General features: G+C 44.5%; 1 protein-coding gene across 1 annotated transcript in view; it reads left to right on the top strand.

Annotated features, from left to right (window-relative positions):
• Positions 1-11,408, top strand: part of UBE2M (ubiquitin conjugating enzyme E2 M) — a 28,221-nt gene extending 16,813 nt beyond the window's left edge. Inside the window, exons 2-6 of the mRNA XM_075328738.1 lie at positions 131-225; positions 5,079-5,117; positions 5,991-6,094; positions 9,692-9,755; positions 9,895-11,408. Of these exons, the coding sequence (XP_075184853.1) occupies positions 131-225; positions 5,079-5,117; positions 5,991-6,094; positions 9,692-9,755; positions 9,895-10,035 (443 nt within the window). The 3' untranslated portion in view covers positions 10,036-11,408. The remainder of the gene's footprint in view (positions 1-130; positions 226-5,078; positions 5,118-5,990; positions 6,095-9,691; positions 9,756-9,894) is intronic.
• The last annotated feature ends 10,228 nt before the right edge of the window (positions 11,409-21,636 follow it).

The following is a 21,636-nucleotide window of genomic DNA, read 5'->3' as shown; positions in this document are numbered from 1 at the left end:
TCAAACTGTGTGTCAGTCTCATAACTTTGGTCACAACTGTAGCCTGACAAGTATGATGGTCATCCAGTTGCTTCTTCTCTAGAGCACTATGTCGTCCTTGCATTCACAAGGTTGCTGTTTTGTATTTCAGATATTAATGAACTAAATTTGCCGAAGACGTGTGAAATAGAATTCTCAGACCACGACGACCTTCTTAATTTCAAGCTAGTCATCTGTCCCGATGAGGTAAGTATCTTGATGTGGTGACATGGAGCCCCAGGACTGCCTGACCTTAGTCCCTGTTAGTGTGTACTTCCTGTAGGTGCCGGAACAGCAGCCTATTACTACTAGGACACAGTAATGTACAAGTATATACATAAACTGAGTGTCCACCCTATTGGAGACACCCGTCTAGTAGTGCGTTATACCTGCTTTTGCTTTCATAACTAGCAATTCATTGTTCTATCAAGTCCACTGGGTGATAAAACCGTTCTGCAGGAACATTACTCCATGTGAGCAGGATAACTTCTGAGCAGATCATCTATAGAAAGGGTCTTCTACTATGATGAAATTCGGGGCCTCTTAGAATAGTGTTAGGGCATGTGCAGAGTTGTTAAATTTAGGCTGGGCCTACATGACCACTTTGGCTGCAACAGACACAAAGTACCCAATGCTGCACCCCTACATGCAGATATGCACTACACCACTAGTATATAACTATCATAAATTGATAAGCCAGCACTGTGGCATTATCTGTGAATATTATTATTTTATTATTGCTTATGGGGCTACAAATTAATAGGCAGGTAGTTAAGTAACTGCCTGGCACAGACCTCTGCCGGATCAGAGCATTCTCTGACCACTACTGCCGGGGATTCTGCAGCTTCCACTGACATCTGGTTGACAGAGCAGCTCTCTCTCTTCCGCTCTCCTCTGTTTATGGGTGGTCTACGCTGACAAGCTGATTGACAGCTGGCTCTCTGCTGCCTAACTGCAAGGAGCTGGCTATCAATCACCATTACTTCAGCAGTGATAACTCATTGATAGAGGAGAGCGGAAGAGAGAGAGAGCTGCTCTGTTGACAAGATGTGAAATGAAGCAGGGAATCACCGGCTGAGCCGACATAGATGGTCCCTGTGCAGATCGGGCAGGTAGTTGGCAACTCCCTGCCCCAAACAAAAAAAAAAAAAACAAAAGTCCTGGATAACACCTTAAGCTATAATTGGTCAATTTTCCCCAGCCAAGAAAAATATAAATCAATTGGCCTCTGTGTCTATTCTCCCAATTCATTACAAGTCCCTGTATTGTGCCCAACTTTCTCAATTTATTACAATTTCATGTTGTCTTTCCCATCCCCCCACATTCCTCTGCGCCTTCCCCATTCCATCTGTCTGCTCAGCCGGCGATCCCCACGTCTTTGCTCCCACCTGCTGCTCCCCCCCAATTCATTACTATTGCTTGTCCTTTTTAGCACCCACATTATGCTTTCCCCCCACTGTGTTAAAAAAAGGAAGAAATCCCCCCCCCCCCCCCCCCCCCCCCTCTGCAGATGATCCCTGATGGCTCCGCTTCCCTCCTCTGGCCGGCTGATCAGTGTGCCTCGTATGTGCGATGCTCAGTTCACTTGATTTTCCCCATTCCAATGTGGTTTGTCACTGATGGTTATCCACAGAAAACTGGTGGACATGATTTTATGCTGCATCAAATAAAAGCACAAATTTGCATTTTTAATTTTTTTAAATTTTTTCCAGTTAAAACCAATGAAGTGTAACGTATACATATCTGCCATTGACTCTATCCACCTCTCTAGTAAATTTATATATTCATTTATGATGATTCGTATAAAATAAATAAAAACTTAAGTGGCATTGCTTTTTTTTTTTTCCCTTTTTTATTTTTGGAAAAATAAAAATTCTCCTTAAAGGGATGGGGGGGAGGATTCCTGGTCCCTAGAGGGTTAATCGGGTTCTTAAAGGAGTCAGTTTAAAAAACAAAACAAAACAAAGTTGTGGCTAGCAGAAACAGCGCACCTATGATTCAGTGGCCTGCTCAGGTACTACAGGTGAATGGGCCGGGGGCCGGTTGCTGTCAGGGTGCTGTGGATCTCCTGACCAGAACCTGATGGCTTCATATGTGTATCAGACCGAGATGGATGTGTGAGTATGGCCTGAGCACTCAGTATGCAGAAGGTCGCATACAGCCCAGCAGCACTCTGTGCTCCCATGTAATGGCTGTTGCTCCCAGCTGGGGGCGCTGTGCTCTTCGTCCGCTCTGCAGCAGCAGCCAGATTCTAGGTGGTTATAGAGCAGCCTGCGCTTGTGATAAGAAGGCCGGCTGCTGCTATGGAATACATAGAAGGTTTTTCTTTATAATTTTCTGGATCAGCAATCTGTTAACTGGCGAGGGAAAGATGAATAAGTGCATTAATAAAAAGCGTCCATGTAACTTTTCACTGGGTCTTATCTTGGGCACCAGACGCTGAACATTGAATCACAGGAGACACTTTTCAGTAGGCACCGATGGAAAGGTTTCATTTTTTACCTAATATTTACAATAGTAGGTCGGATGTAAGCGCATTGTGCCTGGAGACACAGCCATGGTGCAGGTTTATCACGTCTCATGGACGAGTCCACTATATATATATATAATATATACAGTTTGTCCACCGCCATTAACTTGAGAACGGCGGCAGCTATAGGCATAGAAGTGGTGTCTAGGTATAGTAAAGTAGCCATGCGCTACGCAATGAAACCACCTATAGCGCCACCTGGTGGAAAACTACGGAGTTAGCATTTTTATCTTGAAAACAGAACGAGATAGAGAAAAAAAGTGAATTTTGAAATTGTAGGGCATCATCAATTCAATACGAATCGACACCTTGCATACAGAAATGCTATGATATGAATCCCATGATGCCCCCAAAACATTGAATGCTGGTCACGCATATGGCGCTCATTTAACTTTGATGCTCAAAGTGGCCCCCGTCAGCTGCAATGCACATCTGGAGTCTGGACAGCATACTGTATCTTGCTGCACATTGTGCAATATGGTAGGTGACACGTTTGCACAAGCATCTGTGATACGTCGTCGTAGGTCCTGCAATGTTGGTGGAGGAGTCGCATTCACCTGCTGTTTGATGTGACCTCACAGAAAGAAGTCCAATAGGGTCAGGTCAGGTGAGTGTGGAGGCCACTCCCTGCAGCCACCATACCCAATGACATGTAGGAAGGTCTCCATGAAGTATCGCTTCACGTCCGCAGCCTTGTGAGTTTTACACGTTCTAATCATAGCATTTCTGTATGCAAGGTGTCGATTCATATTGAATTGATGATGCCCTACAACTTTGTAATTCACTTTTTTCTCTCTATCGCTCCGCTTTCGAGATAAAAATGCTAACTCCGTTGTGTTCCCCCAGGCGGCGCTATAGGTGGTATTGGACACAGTGTGTGTGTGTGTGTGTGTGTATATATGATAAATATATATATATATATATATATATATATATATATATATATATATATATATATATATATAATGTATGTTCCTTCACATCACACCTACCTCAGCTTTTCTAACATACCATTATGCATCCATAGACCTCACTATGGATTTCCCCTCCCCACCTCCTTCTTACTCCCTTTTGCAGCTATAACAGCCCCTGCTCTTCTGGGAAGGTTTTCTACAACATTTTATAGTGATTGTTGGAATTTGTCCAATCATCCAGAAGAGCAGATACATTGTGCTTGGTGATGTAAGGCTGTATGCAGCTGCCCGGCTGTGGAAACCTATCCCATGAAGCTCCGGGCGCAGTTTGTGCTGATGTTAATACCCACAGAGGTTTGGACTCTGCAATTTTGGAGTCGGCAGGGTGTTAGTGACTTTTCTGTCCTCTGCTCCTCAGCACTTGGTGACCCCGCTTTGTCACATTACGTGGTCTCCACTTCGTGGCTGAGTTGCTGTGGTTCCTTCCACTTCTCAAAAATATCACTCACAGGTGATGGGGAAGATTCAGGAAGGAAGAAATGTCATGATCTGACATGTTACACCGGTGGCTCCTATTACAGGACTGCACTGGTATCTGTGAGTGCTTTACCACCATCCATACTGTCACATGTTAGTAAAGGTAGAGGGCATAGCGGGGATCAGGAGGCGAGGGGGCCTGATGTTATCTACCAGGGGCAATAGGACTGCTTCAGAAACCTGAATTCAATTAAAGGGGTTGTCCACTACTTAAACATTGATGACCTATCGTTACAATAGGTCATCAATGTCTGATCGGCCGGGGTCCAACACCCGGCACCCCCGGCTGGGCACTGTACAACTGCCTTCTATTCAAATCAATAGGAGGGAGATATAATAATAATATTAATTGCACAGCGCTTTACATACATTGACAACACTGTCCCCATTGGGGTTCACAATCTAGAGTCCCTATCAATATGTCTTTGTATGTTCCCGTGGATTTCCTCCCACACTCCAAACACCTTGCAGATGTTGTCCTTGGTGGTATTTGAACCCAGGACCCCAGCGCTGCAAGACTGTAGTGCTAACCACTGAGCCACCACCCCTAGATGTGCAGTACCTGCTGCGACCGCTCTCGGTTGACGGGACAGCTTAAAACTGAGCATTCCCAGCCACATGCTGTCAGCGGCGGCACCAAGAACAGCTGATTGGCGGGTATGTGGGGTGTCTGATTTCGGTCGATCAGACATTGATGACCTATCCTAAGGATGGGTCATCAATGTAAAAGTAGTGGACAACCCCTTTCAGATGTGGGGCTGATACTTTCCTGTATATATCATCCTCCTAAATAAACAACAATTAATTTAAATGGTTCTATTTTCTGAATACATCTTACTACATGCTATTAATATTTTGTCAGGGTGCCATATAAGCTGCTTGTAGGTTGGTCAGCCAATGCCAGACGGCTCCAGTAAAGCTTTGGTAATGTTTCAGATACAGGTCTGTGACGATTAAAGCTGAAGCCTATGAGATATTGATCTTATTTTTCCCGGAGAGCCTTAGCTTGCCATATACGATGGTTGTAAATGTGATGAGTATTCTGCAGCTAATTGTCATCGCTCCATTTCTTTCTTTAGGGCTTCTACAAAGGCGGAAAATTTGTCTTCAGTTTTAAGGTAAGTTATCTGAAGATGTCTAAATCTTCTTTCAAGAACAGGAACATACATGCTGTATTTGTGTCTCCAGATTCTGATGATTTAATGCTGTTGGCTGACAGTGTCTCTGGCAGAGGTCACCAATCTGTGGCTCAGCCTATATGTGCTTCTTGAATTCCTACGGCCACTTGTCGAAAATTATGACCGTATGGATTGACAATAACATGCTAGTAGTAGACACCAAATACTAAAACCCAAAGACCACAAATAGCCACCAGAAAAATTCTAAATACACATGTCTTGAAACCAAAAATACCCCAGGGCTGACAGTACAGTGTATGGAAGTGCCCGGACGGTGCGGACTTGCAGCAAGTGACGCCGCAGGTAATATAAGATGGTCGGCACCTCCGTACCCTCTACCACTATTTACCTACTTCCTCATTCCAGCAAGATCCACAACTCCTAAACTCCCAGCCACATCGACAGGCGGTGGAAGCTTCTGTATGCTCCTTATTTATTTTACTACTAAGACCATTTAATTTTAACCCTTTAGACCGCATACTGTTTGATAGACTTTGGGTGTTGCCCCGGTGCACTTGACGGTTTTCTGGTGGCGGTTGGTGGTCAGACACGCTCCACCTTTCTTTGGGCTTTGTGGGATTGTGTGTCTGGATTGACTACATGGGCGCACGACATCTGATTTTCTTTTACTCTCTTTGAAGATGTTTCCTAATGACTGCACGCTGCCTGTTTGGCTCTATACAGGTGTTAAAGGGAACCTGTCATGTTATAAATTTTTGCTTGCGATTGTATGCGGTGACAGAACACAGTGGTGTTATATGTGCGGTCGATCGGTCATTGCATTTAACTGTTGTGTTACTTGTTCTTCTGCAGGTTGGACAGGGCTACCCTCACGATCCGCCAAAAGTGAAGTGTGAGACAATGGTATATCATCCAAACATAGACCTAGAGGGTAACGTCTGCCTAAATATTCTAAGGTATGGAACACAACCAGATCTTTACATCATATTTTCTCAAACGCCGGAACAATTCAGAAAATGATATTCCTGGCTGCAATTCATGCTGCTCACAGTTAGGATGGCATCAATCACTTGACAGGTTCCCATTAAGGGTGAATCGGTCACCAGTTTTTTGCCACTTAATCTGAGAGCAATATAATATAATGTTGGGGCAGAGATCCTGATTCCAGCAATGTCACTTACTTGGCTGCTTGATGTAGTTGTGATTAAAATCACAATTTTGTCAGTAGTAGATCATCACTCGAGGACGAGTAAACCTGCTGTATGTAGTCCTGCATATTCATGAGCTCTATGTAACCTTGCCCTGTACCCTGAATGGCAGCTTCCTGCCTATGCACAGTGTAGTCAGAAAGCTTCCAATCGGTGGTGTGGGTGGAGATATACAGAGTTCCGCATTCAGACATCTAGCAGATCTGAAGCAGAAAAGCAATAATTTTATCAAAGCTGCAGCAAACAGTTCAGTAAGTGACATTTCGCTGGAATAAGGATCTCTGTCTCTACATCAAGCTGCTCTCAGATGGGGGAGCACAATCCTGGTGACAAATTCCCTCTAAACGGTCATTCTCAACATTGATCTTTTGGAGACAAGTGACAGCTCAGAGCAACAACGGTATGACTGAGCCACTGCTCCAGTCTGTGCACTCTACTATACTACAAGCGGAGGCAGCAATGGAGGAGTGCAGGGGAACTAACCCCGGCCAGCCTCACAACAGCACATGCCCCTAGTATAGGAGACTGTCCACCTATGGTAACCTGCAATGACCAGTAGCATAGGTACCAAGCAGTACAAAAAATGTAACATCCCCACAGAGAGGATTTGTAATAGCAAATAAATTGCAAAGTTTTTCCAAGCACTTTGCATTTTAACTATTTAAAGGGAATCTGTCAGGTGATTTTGTAGTACAATACTAATTTTAGTCGTGTCTAACCAACATGTTCTATGAGGAGGTAAGTGCAAATCTGGATATTGGTAATGCAGCTCATGGGATTTTGCAAAGGCATTTGATACTGTACCACATAATAGCTTTATACTGAAGCTCCAGAAGCAAGGACTAGGGGAAACTATATGCAACTGGGTAAGGAATTGGCTAAAAGATAGGAAACAAAGTGTAGTCATAAATGGTACCTTCTCTAAATGGGCTAGAGTCAGCAGTGGGGTGCCGCAGGGATCTGTGCTAGGACCAATTCTTTTTAATCTCTTTATTAATGACCTTGTGGATGGGAATGATAGTAACGTGTCAGTCTTTGCTGATGACACCAAACTATGTAGGATATTAAAAACTGATCTTGATAGTACAATATTACAAAAAGATCTGGATAAGATGTCAGAATGGGCAGATACTTGGCAAATGAGATATAATGTTGATAAATGTAAAGTAATGCACCTAGGACGGAGTAATCCTATAACTGCGTATACATTAAATGGAAGTAAACTCGGGACTACAGAACAGGAGAAGGACTTGGGTATTCTCATTACAAATAAGCTGAGCAGCAGCACTCAATGTCAAGCAGCAGCTGCTAAAGCAAACAAGATTCTGGGGTGTATAAAAAGAGAGATTAGATCCCGTGATCCCAACGTATTGTTACCCCTCTATAAATCACTTGTAAGGCCACATCTGGAATATGGGATCCAGTTTTGGGCTCCACATTTTAAAAGGACATTCAGAAGTTAGTTCAAAGGCGGGCAACTAGACTATTACAGGGAATGGAGGCCTCCCATATGATGACAGGTTGGAAAAGTTAGATATGTTTAGCTTAGAAAAAAGACGTCTCAGAGGAGATCTCATTTATATGTATAAATACATGTGTGGTCAATATAAAGGACTGGCACATGACTTATTTCTTCCAAAGACAGTACTAAGGACCAGGGGGCACTCACTGCGAGTGGAAGAAAAGCGATTCCGACACCTAAATAGTAAAGGGTTCTTTACAGTTAGAGCAGTCAGACTGTGGAATGCCGACCACAAGAGGTAGTAATGGCAGATACTATAACAGCTTTTAAAAAAGGGCTGGATGATTTCCTCAGTACACAACATTGGGTTATAAGTGACTTGGGGACAAAATGTAGAACTGGTGGAGGAAGGTTGAACTAGATGGACTTTTTTCAACCTATGTAACTATGTATCTTTAAATAGGACTTAAGGAGGCCTTTCAGAAACAGTAAGGCTTGAGACATAACTGCATGAAAATCGGAGTGAGTGGAGTGCGATAAAACATTGCATTCCACTTGGACCAATATTAGCCTGTGTGTCAGCGCACATGAGCGATTTATTTTCTCAGCTCTAATCGGACCGAGAAAACAATCACAGCATGCTGCAACTGCAATGCGAGACTCTTTCTCTCGCACCCATTCAAGTCTATGGGGCGAGAGAAAAATCGCACTGCACTCGCATTATATTGGTGTACTGGGTGAGAATGGCAATAGCTGGCTATGGAGGAGAGAGGGAGATAAATCCCTCCCGCCCCTCCTCGGCGCCGGCCCGCCCCCCTCCGTTTCGGCCCGTCCCCCTCCCACCTCTCAGTGCTGGCTTTAGTGATAGTAAATGTGAACAGAATTTGCACTGCTGCTCCCTCATAGTTCTCAGTAGTGATTGTGAATGCACTGGGAAGGGAATAGAGCATGTGTAAATTGTATTTACATACATTTGGCTAGTGTGCACAAGACTCTGAATTCTACAGAGCTTACAGCAGGATAACAGGATAAGATAGAGCTATAAAACTTATTGATCCTGAAAGGTTTCCTTAAGCCCTAATTAAAGGAAGCCTGTGATTGGGTTTTTCCCTTATAAGCTGCGGCCACCACCAGTGAGCCCTTATATACAGCATTCTAGAATACTGTATATAAGAGCCCAGGCAGCTCTGTATAACATAAAAAACACCTTTATAATACTCACCTAGGTTTCAGTCAGGTCTGATGGGTGTCACTGCTCTCGGTCCGGCGCCTCCTCCATGTTGTACAATCGTCGCGTCCTCTTGCCCAGACCGTGTCCATGACTAGTCTTGCGTCATTCAGAGAGGCCTTTATTGTTCTCCTGCGCATGCTCATATCGATCTGCCCGGCTGAGGGCAGATCACAGTACTGCAGTGGGCAGGTGGTCTTTGACCCTTTCTTGTGCCTGCGCATTACAGCACTTTGTTCTACCCCAGCAAGGCAGATCAAAGTGTGCCTGAGCAGGAGCGCGATGCCTGCCTGTGTGGATGACGCAGGGCGAGTCATGGACACAGGGCTGGGAACGAGGACGGTGATTGCACAAGATGGAGGAGGTGCTGGACCGAGAGCAGCAACACCCATCAAACCGGACTGCCCATTAAGTGAGTATTATAAGGGTGTTTTGTACATTATACAGAGTGACCTGGGCTTGTATATACAATATTCTAGAATGCTGTATATAACAGTTCACTGGTGGTGGCCGCAGCTCAAAAGGGAAAAATCAAGTGACAGCCTCCCTTTAAAGATGGATAGCATTAGCATAGTACTAGAAAATCACCTGATTCCCTTTAACAATGTTGGACTAACTCCTTCAACCCTTTATTTTTGTGTTTGTGCTCACACAGGGAGGACTGGAAGCCTGTACTCACAATAAACTCTATAATATATGGCCTGCAGTATCTTTTCTTGGTAAGTACAGAATTAATGTGTGTATTGAAGGGGGGGGTTTGTTTGTTTTTTTTTTGTAGCGTGGACTGTGTAATGCGGTTTTCTGCCTGTAGGTGTCACTGCAGCCATGACCATCATTGATTCTGCTTTTACCTTGTAGGAGCCAAACCCCGAAGACCCATTAAATAAAGAAGCTGCTGAAGTTCTTCAGAATAACAGACGCCTGTTTGAACAGAACGTGCAGCGGTCCATGCGGGGGGGCTACATAGGATCCACCTACTTTGAACGCTGCCTGAAATAGAACTCCGCAGCTTCTGAGTGCGATACCCGCCATCCATCTGACCCACCTGTTTCTACCCCCTCATCCTTTGCCATGTTTCCTCTCATCGCTCATTTATCAAGAGTCACTCCATTTACATTCGGCACCCCTCCTCCACTACTACAAAATAAAAAATAAAAATGATCCAAGCTGAGCTCCCGATGTGGAAAGAGCTATGCAAGGTCCTGCGCCTCCCGGCCTGCTGCTGCCCCTGTTGCCTCTGGGAGGGAGCGCTTGTGTGCACACATAACATAGTACTTATTGTGCCGCCGCCCGGCTCTGCCATACCTCACCGTGCTCTTACTTCCCTCTATAATGGAGCAGCTGGGATTTCCTTAGGTTGATAATTGTCCCTTTCTTGTCCCATGATTTTTGCCATCAAACCTAATTCTAATGTTGGGAGACTTCCTTATTTCCTAGTTTGACCCACCACGAGTCATTTCATCATTTTTTTGGTGGCCTTACAATATTTTTTTTTTATTAACTGATTTCTGATCTGATCAATTTCTTAAAAAAATGATGGAATTGAGCCCAAGATGATTTTTATTTTCTTTGTAGCATCCATTGTATGGACAGCCTCGTAATTCGAGGTGCTGACGATTGCTATTTGGAGAGGCGCTGACGTTCTTCTCCATTGTCTGGGGGGATTACATACCACAAATCGCATATGGACCCCAACACTGTTTACTCGAGGCCTTTTTTTTTTTTTTCTGGGGTCAAACAGCATGTACTTCCACAAGCTCAGCTGAGTCGTGTCTGTTGATTTAATAGTGGGGGACAGTGAGCACAAGACGCTGTCCTCCCACCACCCTCCGTTTTGTTTTAGTCCATATAACAGTCCTCACCTGCCCCTCCCTCCTCCCTTCCTCTGTGCGGGATCAAGGCTTTTTAAGTGCACGTATTTATTAATGAATGGCTTCAGATGGGTTGAATAGACGAGCAAGGGGGGTATAAAAAAAACTCCGTTGTGGACCGGATCTAAAAAGCTGACTGGTATTTCCACCTTCAATGCGAGGAAGCTTTTTGGTGGTCCTTGGGTGGCGATGGGCTCTGTACTCATCAGGGTTAAATAAGGACCCTATCAATTAAAACAGGTTTTAAGGCCAACATAATGGTGCCCCTCTCCCACCTTCTTTGTGAACAGCCATGCCTGCGCCCTGATCTGTACGTCAGCGTGCCCGGGGGGGCAGAGGGTGCCCTTCTTCAGTTAAGAGTCTCATTCTCAAAACTTGGATTACTGTACAGTAATGGGTACGTCAGGTTTTGATAAAGGGGCTCTTGGAGTCCACTTATTGATGTGTATGGTTTTAAATAATAAAACAAAAAGACAAAAAATAAATAAAATGTAAACCTGATCCGATTGACGTCCTGTGATTCATGTTGGGATCAGGTGTCAGTGGTGCCCGAGAGGAACCATGGGAGCCTTTATAGTGGTGTGCGGCAGGTGCTGGGAGATCGAGAGGGGGTTGGATGCGGTTCCTTTTGGGGCTTTTGCTTCTTGTCATGCTATTGGAGGGGTATTGTGTTGGATGATTCATCATGGTAATTTCTCATTTTAGTACTTCAGAAAATTACACAGATGAAGGTGGTAGCACCCCTATAATGCACCCTTGTAATGCACCAGTACATGTCCGGACCCCCTGGTCATCCTTTACACTGCAGTGGTCCAGCTACAGGAGATGCTACTCCATTGACATCAGTGCAATTAAAGGGAATCTGTCACTAGTTACCATCTTACTCCCCAGATCTGCATAATACAATTGCATAGATTGTACTACTGAATTTACATATGGGATGACAGAAACAATGATCACAGTAACTGATGATGATTACATAGCTCCTGTTACACAATTATAATGAAAGGGAATCTATCACCGGGTTTTCGACCCCCCCCCCCCCCTTCCCCATCTGAGAGCAGCATAATGTAGAGACAGAGACCCTGATTCCAGCAATGTGTCACTTACTGAGCTGTTTGCTGTCACTTTGATAATATCAATGCTTTCTGTGTTGCACATCTAGCAGTTATACAGAGCTCATGAATATTCTGGCCTACCTGGCAGCATGTCGAGTAGTTCTGTAATGATAATCTACTGCTGATCAAACAGCAATTTTATTTTATTTTTTTTATTTCTCCCCCCCCCCCAAAAAAAACTACACTAAGCAGCCCAGTAAGTGAAACACCACTGGAACCAGGATCTCTCCCCCTACATTATGCTGCTCTCAGATTAGCTGTCAAAAACCTGGTGACAGATTCCCTTGAAAGCGGACCTGTCACTAGACTTCACAATACAAAGTCCATATCTTATTACATGGCATTTAGACCTGATGAGTCTGGTGTACTTACTTTGAAAATTCAAATCACAATGGCTGTATAATCCAGATATTAAGATGAGCATTTTTAGGTACAGAGTAAAAGTTTGAGTCAAAGCCCCTGATTCATCACATTTTTGGCAGAAATCTGGCATAAACCGTTTGAAATATTGAACAGTTTTTGCTCAACTTGTAGCTGTGTAGTTTTGCAGTTTCACATCAGTCTAGTGGCAAGTGGCGTGTCCAATCATGGAGACAAACTGATGAATTATTACAGAAATGTACTCTAGCTCCCAGCTACACTATATTTACGCTGACACACAGCAGCTGATAGAGGTGCGAAATTAAGATGTACACACCTCCTAACGAATTTGTCACATCTTGCTCAAGCAGACCTTTCTTCAAGACTGGTGTATAAAATACCAGTATTGATTAGTCGGGGGCCTAAGTCTTCAGTCTCTGCCTTCCCAGCCTAACTGACAGCTGCAGCATATAGTGAGCAATGAGAGATCTCAGCAGCAGCAGCAGGACTGTGAGGAACGGTCAGCAGACTGAGCGGGTAGAGATTTAGAATTGTGTATCCATTCTGACATTATCAAAGGAGCTATACCAGTTTCATCAGGTCTAAGTGATTTCATTGTGAAATTTGGTGGCAGATCCACTCTACAGTTTCTAACCTAATTAATTTTGAAGAAAATATATCAAAATATGATAGACTTTTCATCTGGATTTAGAAGGAAATATATATCTGTTCAGTGGCAGAGAGTCACAGGATAGCTACTGTAGTGGATTCCAGGCAGAAATTGTGCAGATTGGTAGCAGACAAGGGCCAAATTCCCATTTCTGCCAGGTCTACATTGGTGCGACTACTGTCAAGCTGATTGATGTATTTTCAGAAGAGTGTATGAAAAATCATCCAAAAATTTAGCTTTTCATCTGTGCCTGTATTCTATGTTCATGAGACATCTGTATTTCTACATCAACATCACCCTGCACCTCCGCTGATGAGCTGGTTTTTGCTCCGGCCTATTCAGCAAAGAATAGGAGTAGTACTGCAGTAGCCAACAATGGCTGTGACAGTGGAGCTGCATTCTGCAGTCATTGGCAAAGTACAACTGTGCCAATAGGCACAACACAGCAACAATCAAATGATAGGGTGGAAAACCTCTCGCTAGGGCTACACAGCGATACATGACCAAAGATCACTGGGTGCTGCCGCTAAACCAAAACAATACAGACAATATTAAGTAACACATGGTTCAACAGTTACAGGAGGGTTGAGGGCCCTGCTCACAAGCTATACTCTATAAGGAAATAGGGGGGATATAATAGGTAAAACATGCTTGTGGTGTATGGTCCAGACATCATTATAATAAAAAGGGGTTTTCCTAAAAGCTGCAGGATCAGTGATCAGCCAGAATCCCACGTGGTATTGGGTGCATGGTGGATGTGGATACAGACAAATAGGAGGGACCAGATCCTGAGGAAAATGGAGAAAGCGAAGAGATAGCTTAGTAAATTGAGGTGATAGGCTTATTTGAACAGATGTGTTTATAAAGCACATTTAAAAATGTGGGGGCTGGAGATTAGTCAGATTGTCTGGGGTAGTGCTTTCCGGAAAACCGCCGCAGCATGAAAGAAGTCTTGGAAAAGGAGGTGTGAGGTTCAGATTATTGAGATGTGAGTCTTAGCCCACCTGCACACGCGGAGTATTTGGTGAGTTTTTTTTACCTCAGTATTTGTATCCAAAACCATGAGTGTGTGATAAAAACAGAAGTGGTGCCGTGTTTCTATTATACTTTTCCTCTGATTGCTCCACTTCTGGTTTTGGCTACAAATACTGAGGTAAAAAAACTCACCAAATACTCAATGATTGCACGTGGCTTCAGGAGAACAGGGTCCCACTATTACCACATGCACACTTTCAGTATTTGGTGAGTATTTTAAATCAGTATTTGAAAGGCAAAACTAGGAGTGGAACAATCAGAGGAAAAGTATAATAGAAACACGGCACCACTTCTGTTTTTATCACACACTCATGGTTTTGGATACAAATACTGAGGTAAATAAACTCACCAAATACTCAGTGTGTGAATGTGGCCTTAGATCAGTTGCAGAACAGACAGCACAGAAAGGGTGATCGAGACGAGGGAGGACGAACAAACGAACTTCACCTAATAGATGAAAACACTCATGTAGGACCACGCTGAACGTGTTTGGTGGGTTTGGCGTTCACCGTGGTCTCACATAAGTTCTGTTTATTATTAGTTTGCTTTTTCTTTTCTTCTGGTTATAGTTTGGTACCGAGGGTCTATTACTTTGTCCAGCACGTATACATCCCCTTTTATAGTTATTGATTTAACTATATATTTTTTAGTGGTGTTTATATGTTTTGTTTTAACAAAAAATCTCTGTATACACACAGTATGATGACCCTTCTGTACCCTTTCAACTAACCCAGCAATGAATGGTGACCCCAACACAGTAAAATTCCCAACTGTGACCCCACACAGCCATCCAATCAGTATGAGTCTTCCTATCCTCCAGATAGTAGAAAAGCCCCCACATAGCCTTCCGCACAGTATGACGGACCCCACACGAACCCTCACACTGTATATATGCTTGCATAAAGTATAATTGCCCTCATATAATGCTAGATAAAGTATAAAGGCTCCCACATAACTCTCCAAATATTATAATGGCCCCACAAAGCCTTCCATATAGTACAATGGGCCCCACATAGTCTTCTATATAGTATAATGTTCCCACATAGTCCTCGACATTATCTAATGCACCCCATAGTCCTCCATATACTACAATATACTCCCCATATTCCTCTATATAGTGTTATGTACCCCACATAGTATTATGCAGCATTCCATAGCATTATGTTGCCCTCATTGTATTATGCACCCCACATAGCATTATGCAACCCCATATAATATTATACACCCCCACATAGTTTTAATCATCCCACAAAACAATATACACCCCGACATAGTATAATGCAGCCCCAAATAGCATTATACACCCCCACATAGTATTATGCAACCCCATATAATATTATACACCCCCACATAGTTTTAATCATCCCACATAGTCTTAAACACTCCCACATAGTATTATGCAGCCCCATATAGTATTATACACTCCCACATAGTATTATGCAGCCCCATATAGTATTATACAACCCCCACATAGTATTATCCACACCCCACATAGCGTTATGTGCCCCCACCGTGTACTGAATAAATACATACTCCCCTCTCCTCATTCCCCCACCACTGCTCCTCGTTCCCCTGCTGGGTCTGTGCTCTGCACATCTCAACACAGTGGTGCTCAGTAGTGACATCACCACTGGCCTAAGCTGTCAGAGCGCACACAGCGGGACCATGATCAGAGGGAGCGCTGCACTCCGTCTCATCATTGCTTTCAACTCAGAGGTGTAGATAGGGGTTCGGCTCTGGGGGGCGCAAACATCTGAGTGCGCTCCTAACCAAGTAACCATAATAACTATGGTCGTGCAGACTAATCGTGGGTATACGGGAACCTCAGCAGATGACACGGATACATAGTGGTAGATATCAGTCCTGCATCACATAGAAGAGGTTACAGCATAGTTACAGATCGTGACTTACAGCTGACGTTCTTTTGCATGGAGTTGGTCACTTTTCCCGTTTTTTCCATCTGGCCAGGCCGCCATGATAACTTCTTCCAGCCATGACTCGTCTACAGAGATTACAACAAAGACACATTTGACTTCTCACATTCTCTAGAAAAGTGCCCACATTTTGCTTCTAGAAAATAACAATGCCTCCAGTGTGCTTGTGACATTCACAATACCCCGAGTGCCCCTATAACAATAATGGTTCTTAAGTGTACATTTAAACAATTCATAATGTCCCCAAGTCCCCCCATGTACAGTTCCTGCACAGGTACACAGTACACCTTTACACCTCCCCTATGCACAGTGTGATGGGTTCACAGCTCCCTAAAACAATGGCCCACACAATGTATAATGGCCACCCTGTAGCTGAAAAACTTATTAATTGCCCCCACATTGTACAATGACTTCAATAGTAGCTCCCCACACTGTATGAGGCCCCCCAAAGTAGTCCCCACAGTATGACAGCCCTCCACATTGTCTCCCACACTGTGTAATGGCCCATTAGTTCCTGCCCTGTATAATGACCCCTACATTAGCTCCCAACTGTATAAGGGCTCCCTGCACTGTATAAGTGCCCCCCACACCAGTGGCATAACTAGAGTCCGATGGACTCTGATGCAAGATTTGGATTCCCCCCCCCCTATTCCCACTCCCCGTGCATGTTTATGTCAGATGTATGGGCTCTTGTAGCTTTATAAATTCTACAACCCCTGGCAAACATTATGGACTCACCTGGCTCTGAGGATGTTCATTCAGTTGTTTACTTTTGCTTTAAAAAAAAAAAAAAGCAGATCACAGACATGGCACAAAACTACAGTCATTTCAAATGGCAACTTTCTGGCTTTATCAAACACTAAAAAATCATGAAAACATAATTTGCTAGCCAGTAACTGTTACTTTTCAAGACCAAACAGGGGGAAAAATTATGGAATCACTCAATTATGAGGAAAAAATAATGGCATCACCTTGAAAATTTTCATTCCCAAAACTAATACCTGCATCAAATGAGATCTGCTCGTTAGTCTGCATCTAAAAAGGAGTGATCACACCTTGGAGAGCTGTTGCACCAAGTGGACTGACATGAATCATGGCTCCAACACGAGATATGTCAATTGAAACAAAGGAGAGGATTATCAAACTCTTAAAAGAGGGTAAATCATCACGCAATGTTGCAAAAGATGTTGGTTGTTCACAGTCGTGTCTAAAATCTGGATCAAAGACAAACAACATGCGAAGGTTCTTAAAGGCAAACATACTGGTAGACCAAAAAAAGACATCAAAGCGTCAAGACAGGAAACTTAAATCAATATGTCTCCAAAACAGGAAATGCACAACAAAATAAATGAGGAACAAATGGGAGGAAACTGGAGTCTATGTATGTGACCAAACTGTAAGAAACCGCCTAAAGGAAATGGGATTTCCATACAAAAAAGCTAAACAATAAAAAGATGACTGCCTGAATAGAACATGTAAATTTCCAGTCATTGATGATATGGCGCTGCATGTCAGGTAAAGGCATTGGGGAGATGGCTGTCATTACATCTTCAATAAATGCCCAAGTTTACATTGAAATTGTGGACACTTTTCTTATCCCATCAATTGAAAGGATGTTTTGGGATGATGAAATAATTTATCAAGATGATAATGCATTCTGCCATAGAGCAAACACAGTGAAAACATTCCTTGAAAGAAGACACATCAGGTCAATGACATGGCCTGCAAATAGTCCGGATCTCAATCCAATTGAAAATCTTTGGTGGAAGTTGACGAAAATGGTCCATGACAAGGCTCCAACCTGGAAGCTGATCTGGCAACAGCAATCAGAGAAAGTTGGAGCCAGACTGATGAAGACAACTGTTTGTCACTCATTTAGGCTGGAGTCACACTTGCGATTAACTCGCACGAGTGCAATGCGAGAAAATATCGCATTGCACTCGGACCAATGTTAATCAATGAGGCAGCTCCGATCTGCTATTTTTTCTCAGTCCAAATCGGACTAAGAAAAAAATCGCAGCATGCTGCGTTTTGGTGAGTTTTACGCGCGAGTCACTCTAATGAAAGTCTATAGGTGCGTGAAAAAAAACGGATGTCACACGGACGGCACACACACCGTGTTTCCCCGAAAGTAGGACCCCCCTGAAAGTAAGACAGGGTGGGGGTTACGGGGGGGTCCTTCAATGTAAGGCCTCCCCCGAATGTAAGGCAGGGTTGGGGGGCCGCTGTGAAATGTAAGGCCCTTACCTTTGGGCCGCCGTTGTCCCCTATTGGGTCCCCAGGCTCCAGAGGTGTCCTCAGGTGCAGCTGGGCGGGTCCAGCGCTCATGGGGTTAACTCGCCGTGTTAACCCCGCAATCCACCCAGCTCAACAGCTCATTGGCCGCCCCTGCTCCCCACGTCACCGCCGGCCCCCGGCTCGAGCGCTGATTGGCCCAGCAGCTCGGGCTGTAATTGGCCGCCCCAGCCCTACGTCACCGCTGTTTCCCTGCTGATTGGCACAGCGTTCCCTGCAGCACAGGCCTTCCGCACCCACAGCCGCACCGCAGAGGAAAACGTCCAGCATTTAAAAACCAAGTAGGGAAACATGTACTGTATAGGGTATGGGGCTGTGTGCAGTGGGATACGGCACTGTTATGGGGTATGGGGCTGTGTGCAGTGGGATACGGCACTGTTATGGGTTGTGGGGCTGTGTGCAGTGGGATACAGCACTGTTATGGGGTATGGGGCTGTGTGCAGTGGGATACGGCACTGTTATGGGGTATGGGGCTGTGTGTAGTGGGATACGGCACTGTTATGGGGTATGGGGCTGTGTGCAGTGGGATACGGCACTGTTATGGGTTGTGGGGCTGTGTGCAGTGGGATACAGCACTGTTATGGGGTATGGGGCTGTGTGCAGTGGGATACGGCACTGTTATGGGGTATGGGGCTGTGTGTAGTGGGATACGGCACTGTTATGGGGTATGGGGCTGTGTGCAGTGTGATACGGCACTGTTATGGGGTATGGGGCTGTGTGCAGTGGGATACGGCACTGTTATGGGGTATGGGGCTGTGTGCAGTGGGATACGGCACTGTTATGGGGTGGGGGGCTGTGTACATGTTATACATGGAAATACCGTCATACGGTAATACGGTAGTAACAAGATATTCTTGATACGCTACATTTGTTTTATTCTACTGTTTGGTGATGACCGACTCTTCAGCATGTTAATAAATGTTAATTTATTGGTTAAAAAGAAATTGTCATTTTTTTTTCGGCTAATGTAAGACCTCCCCCGAAAGTAAGACAGGGTGGGACTTTTTGGGGTAAAATTAATGTAAGACAGGGTCTTACTTTCGGGGAAACACGGTAGTGACATGCGTTTTTCTAAATACATTTATCGCATGTTGCAGAAAACACTGGAAAGGAGTGAGGTCTGTCGATGTCGGTCAATTTCTATCTCTGTAAGTCGGTCTCTCTGTCTGTCGGTCTCTCTCTCTGTCGGTCTATCCCTCTCCCCTCCTCTCTCATACTCACCGATCCCTGATCACTGGCGCGGCGCTGAACGGCTGTCACAAAGCTCTGGCGGCTTTTACTCTTTTGAAAAAGCCGGCCGCTCATTATTCTATCTAGTGTTCACTGCTTTCCCCGCCCACCGGCGCCTATGATTGGTTGCAGTCAGAAACGCCCCCCCACTTTGAGTGACAGCTCAACCAATCACAGCCGCCGGTGGGTCTTTATCGTGCAGTAAATTAAATAAATAATTTAAAAAAAACAGCGTGCGGTTCCCCCCAATTTTCATACCAGCCAGGGTAAAGCCATACGGCAGGAGGCTGGTATTGTCTGGATGGGGAGCCCCACGTTATGGGGAGCCCCACGTTATGGGGAGCCCCCACAAAAACAATATCAGCCAGCAGCTGCCCGGAATTGCCGCATCCATTAGATGTGACAGTCCCGGGACTGTACTCGGCTCATCCCGAATTGCCCTGGTGCAGTGGCAAACGAGGTAATAAGGAGTTAATGGCAGCAGCCCATAGCTGCCACTAAGTCCTAGATTAATCATGGCAGGCGTCTCGCCGAGATACGTTCCATGATTAACCTGTAAGATAAAGAAAATAAAGACATACACCAAAAAAACATTTATTTGAAATAAATGACAAAAAAACACCCTCTTTCACCGCTTTATTAAACACCCAAATACCCCTCCAGGTCCGACATAATCCACAGAGGTCCTACGACGCTTTCAGCTCTGCTACATCAGAAGCTGATAGAGAGCGGTCACAGACCACGACTGCTCTCTGTGAGCTCCCCGCAGCGACTGAAGTGATCTGCGCGATCAGCGATGATATCACTCAGGTTACCCGCGGCCACAGATCTCAGGTGGAGGACTTCTGCTGTGGCCGCGGGTAACCTCAGGGACGGCACCGCTGATAGCGCAGATCACTTAAGTCACTTAGGGGATTTGCGGTCACCGGTGAGACCTTCACTGGTGACCGAAAATCAGGCCATGACACACAGACAGAGCCGCGGATGACAATGAAGTCGGGTGAAGTTCATCCGACTTCATTCTGATCGCGAGGCTCTGTCTGTGTCTGCTGTCAGCGGCTATTCAGCTCTGCTACATGGCTGTCTGTTTCTGCTGTCAGCAGCCATGTAGCAGACCTGAATGGCAGATGACATAGCTGCTGAGAATAAAAACGGATCACATACGGATCACACACGGATTGCACAGGAGCTACAATAATGAGAAAAATCACAGAATCGCATTGAAGTTGCATTGCACACGGATCAACACTCGGACAGAGCTCATGCTACTTTCTAGCATGAGACTCGGTCCGATTTTACGCTCGCAAGTGTGATTCCAGCCTAAGTCCATGCCTCAGAGACTGCAAGCTGTTAAAAAACCAGAGGTGGTGCAACAAAATACTAGTGATGTATTGGAGTGTTCTTTTGTTTGTTTGTTTTTCATGATTCCATAATTTTTACCTCATAATTGAGTGATTTCCCCCGTTTGGTCTTGAAAAGTAACCGTTACTGGCTAGCACATTATGTTAGCTTGGACCCTATGCTAGTATATATGGGCCCCCAGTCTGGGCCTATACTAGTATACATGAACCCACAGCCTGGTCTCTATGCTAGTACAGTGCTGGCCAAAAGTATTGGCACCCCTGCAATTCTGTCAGATAATAGTTTCTTCTTGAAAATCATTGCAATCACATATTCTTTGGTATTATTATCTTCATTTAATTTGTCTTCAATGAAAAAAAAAAAAAATTGTCATAAAGTCAAATTGGATAAAATTCCACACCAAACATAAAAAAGGGGGTGGACAAAAGTATTGGCACTGTTTGAAAAATCATGTGATCCTTCTCTAATTTGTGTAATTAGCAGCACCTGTAACTTACCTGTGGCACCTAACAGGTGATGGCAATAACTAAATCACACTTGCAGCCAGTTGGCATGGATTAAAGTTGACTCAACCTCTGTCCTGTGTCCTTGTGTGCACCACATTGAGCATGGAGAAAAGAAAGAAGACCAAAGAACTGTCTGAGGACTTGAGAATCCAAATTGTGAGGAAGCATGAGCAATCTCAAGGCTACAAGTCCATCTCCAAAGACCTGAAAGTTCCTGTG

Source organism: Anomaloglossus baeobatrachus, chromosome 11 (genome assembly GCF_048569485.1).
Source record: "Anomaloglossus baeobatrachus isolate aAnoBae1 chromosome 11, aAnoBae1.hap1, whole genome shotgun sequence".
Lineage (NCBI taxonomy): Eukaryota > Metazoa > Chordata > Amphibia > Anura > Aromobatidae > Anomaloglossus > Anomaloglossus baeobatrachus.
This window is presented reverse-complemented; position numbering and strand designations above follow the sequence as displayed.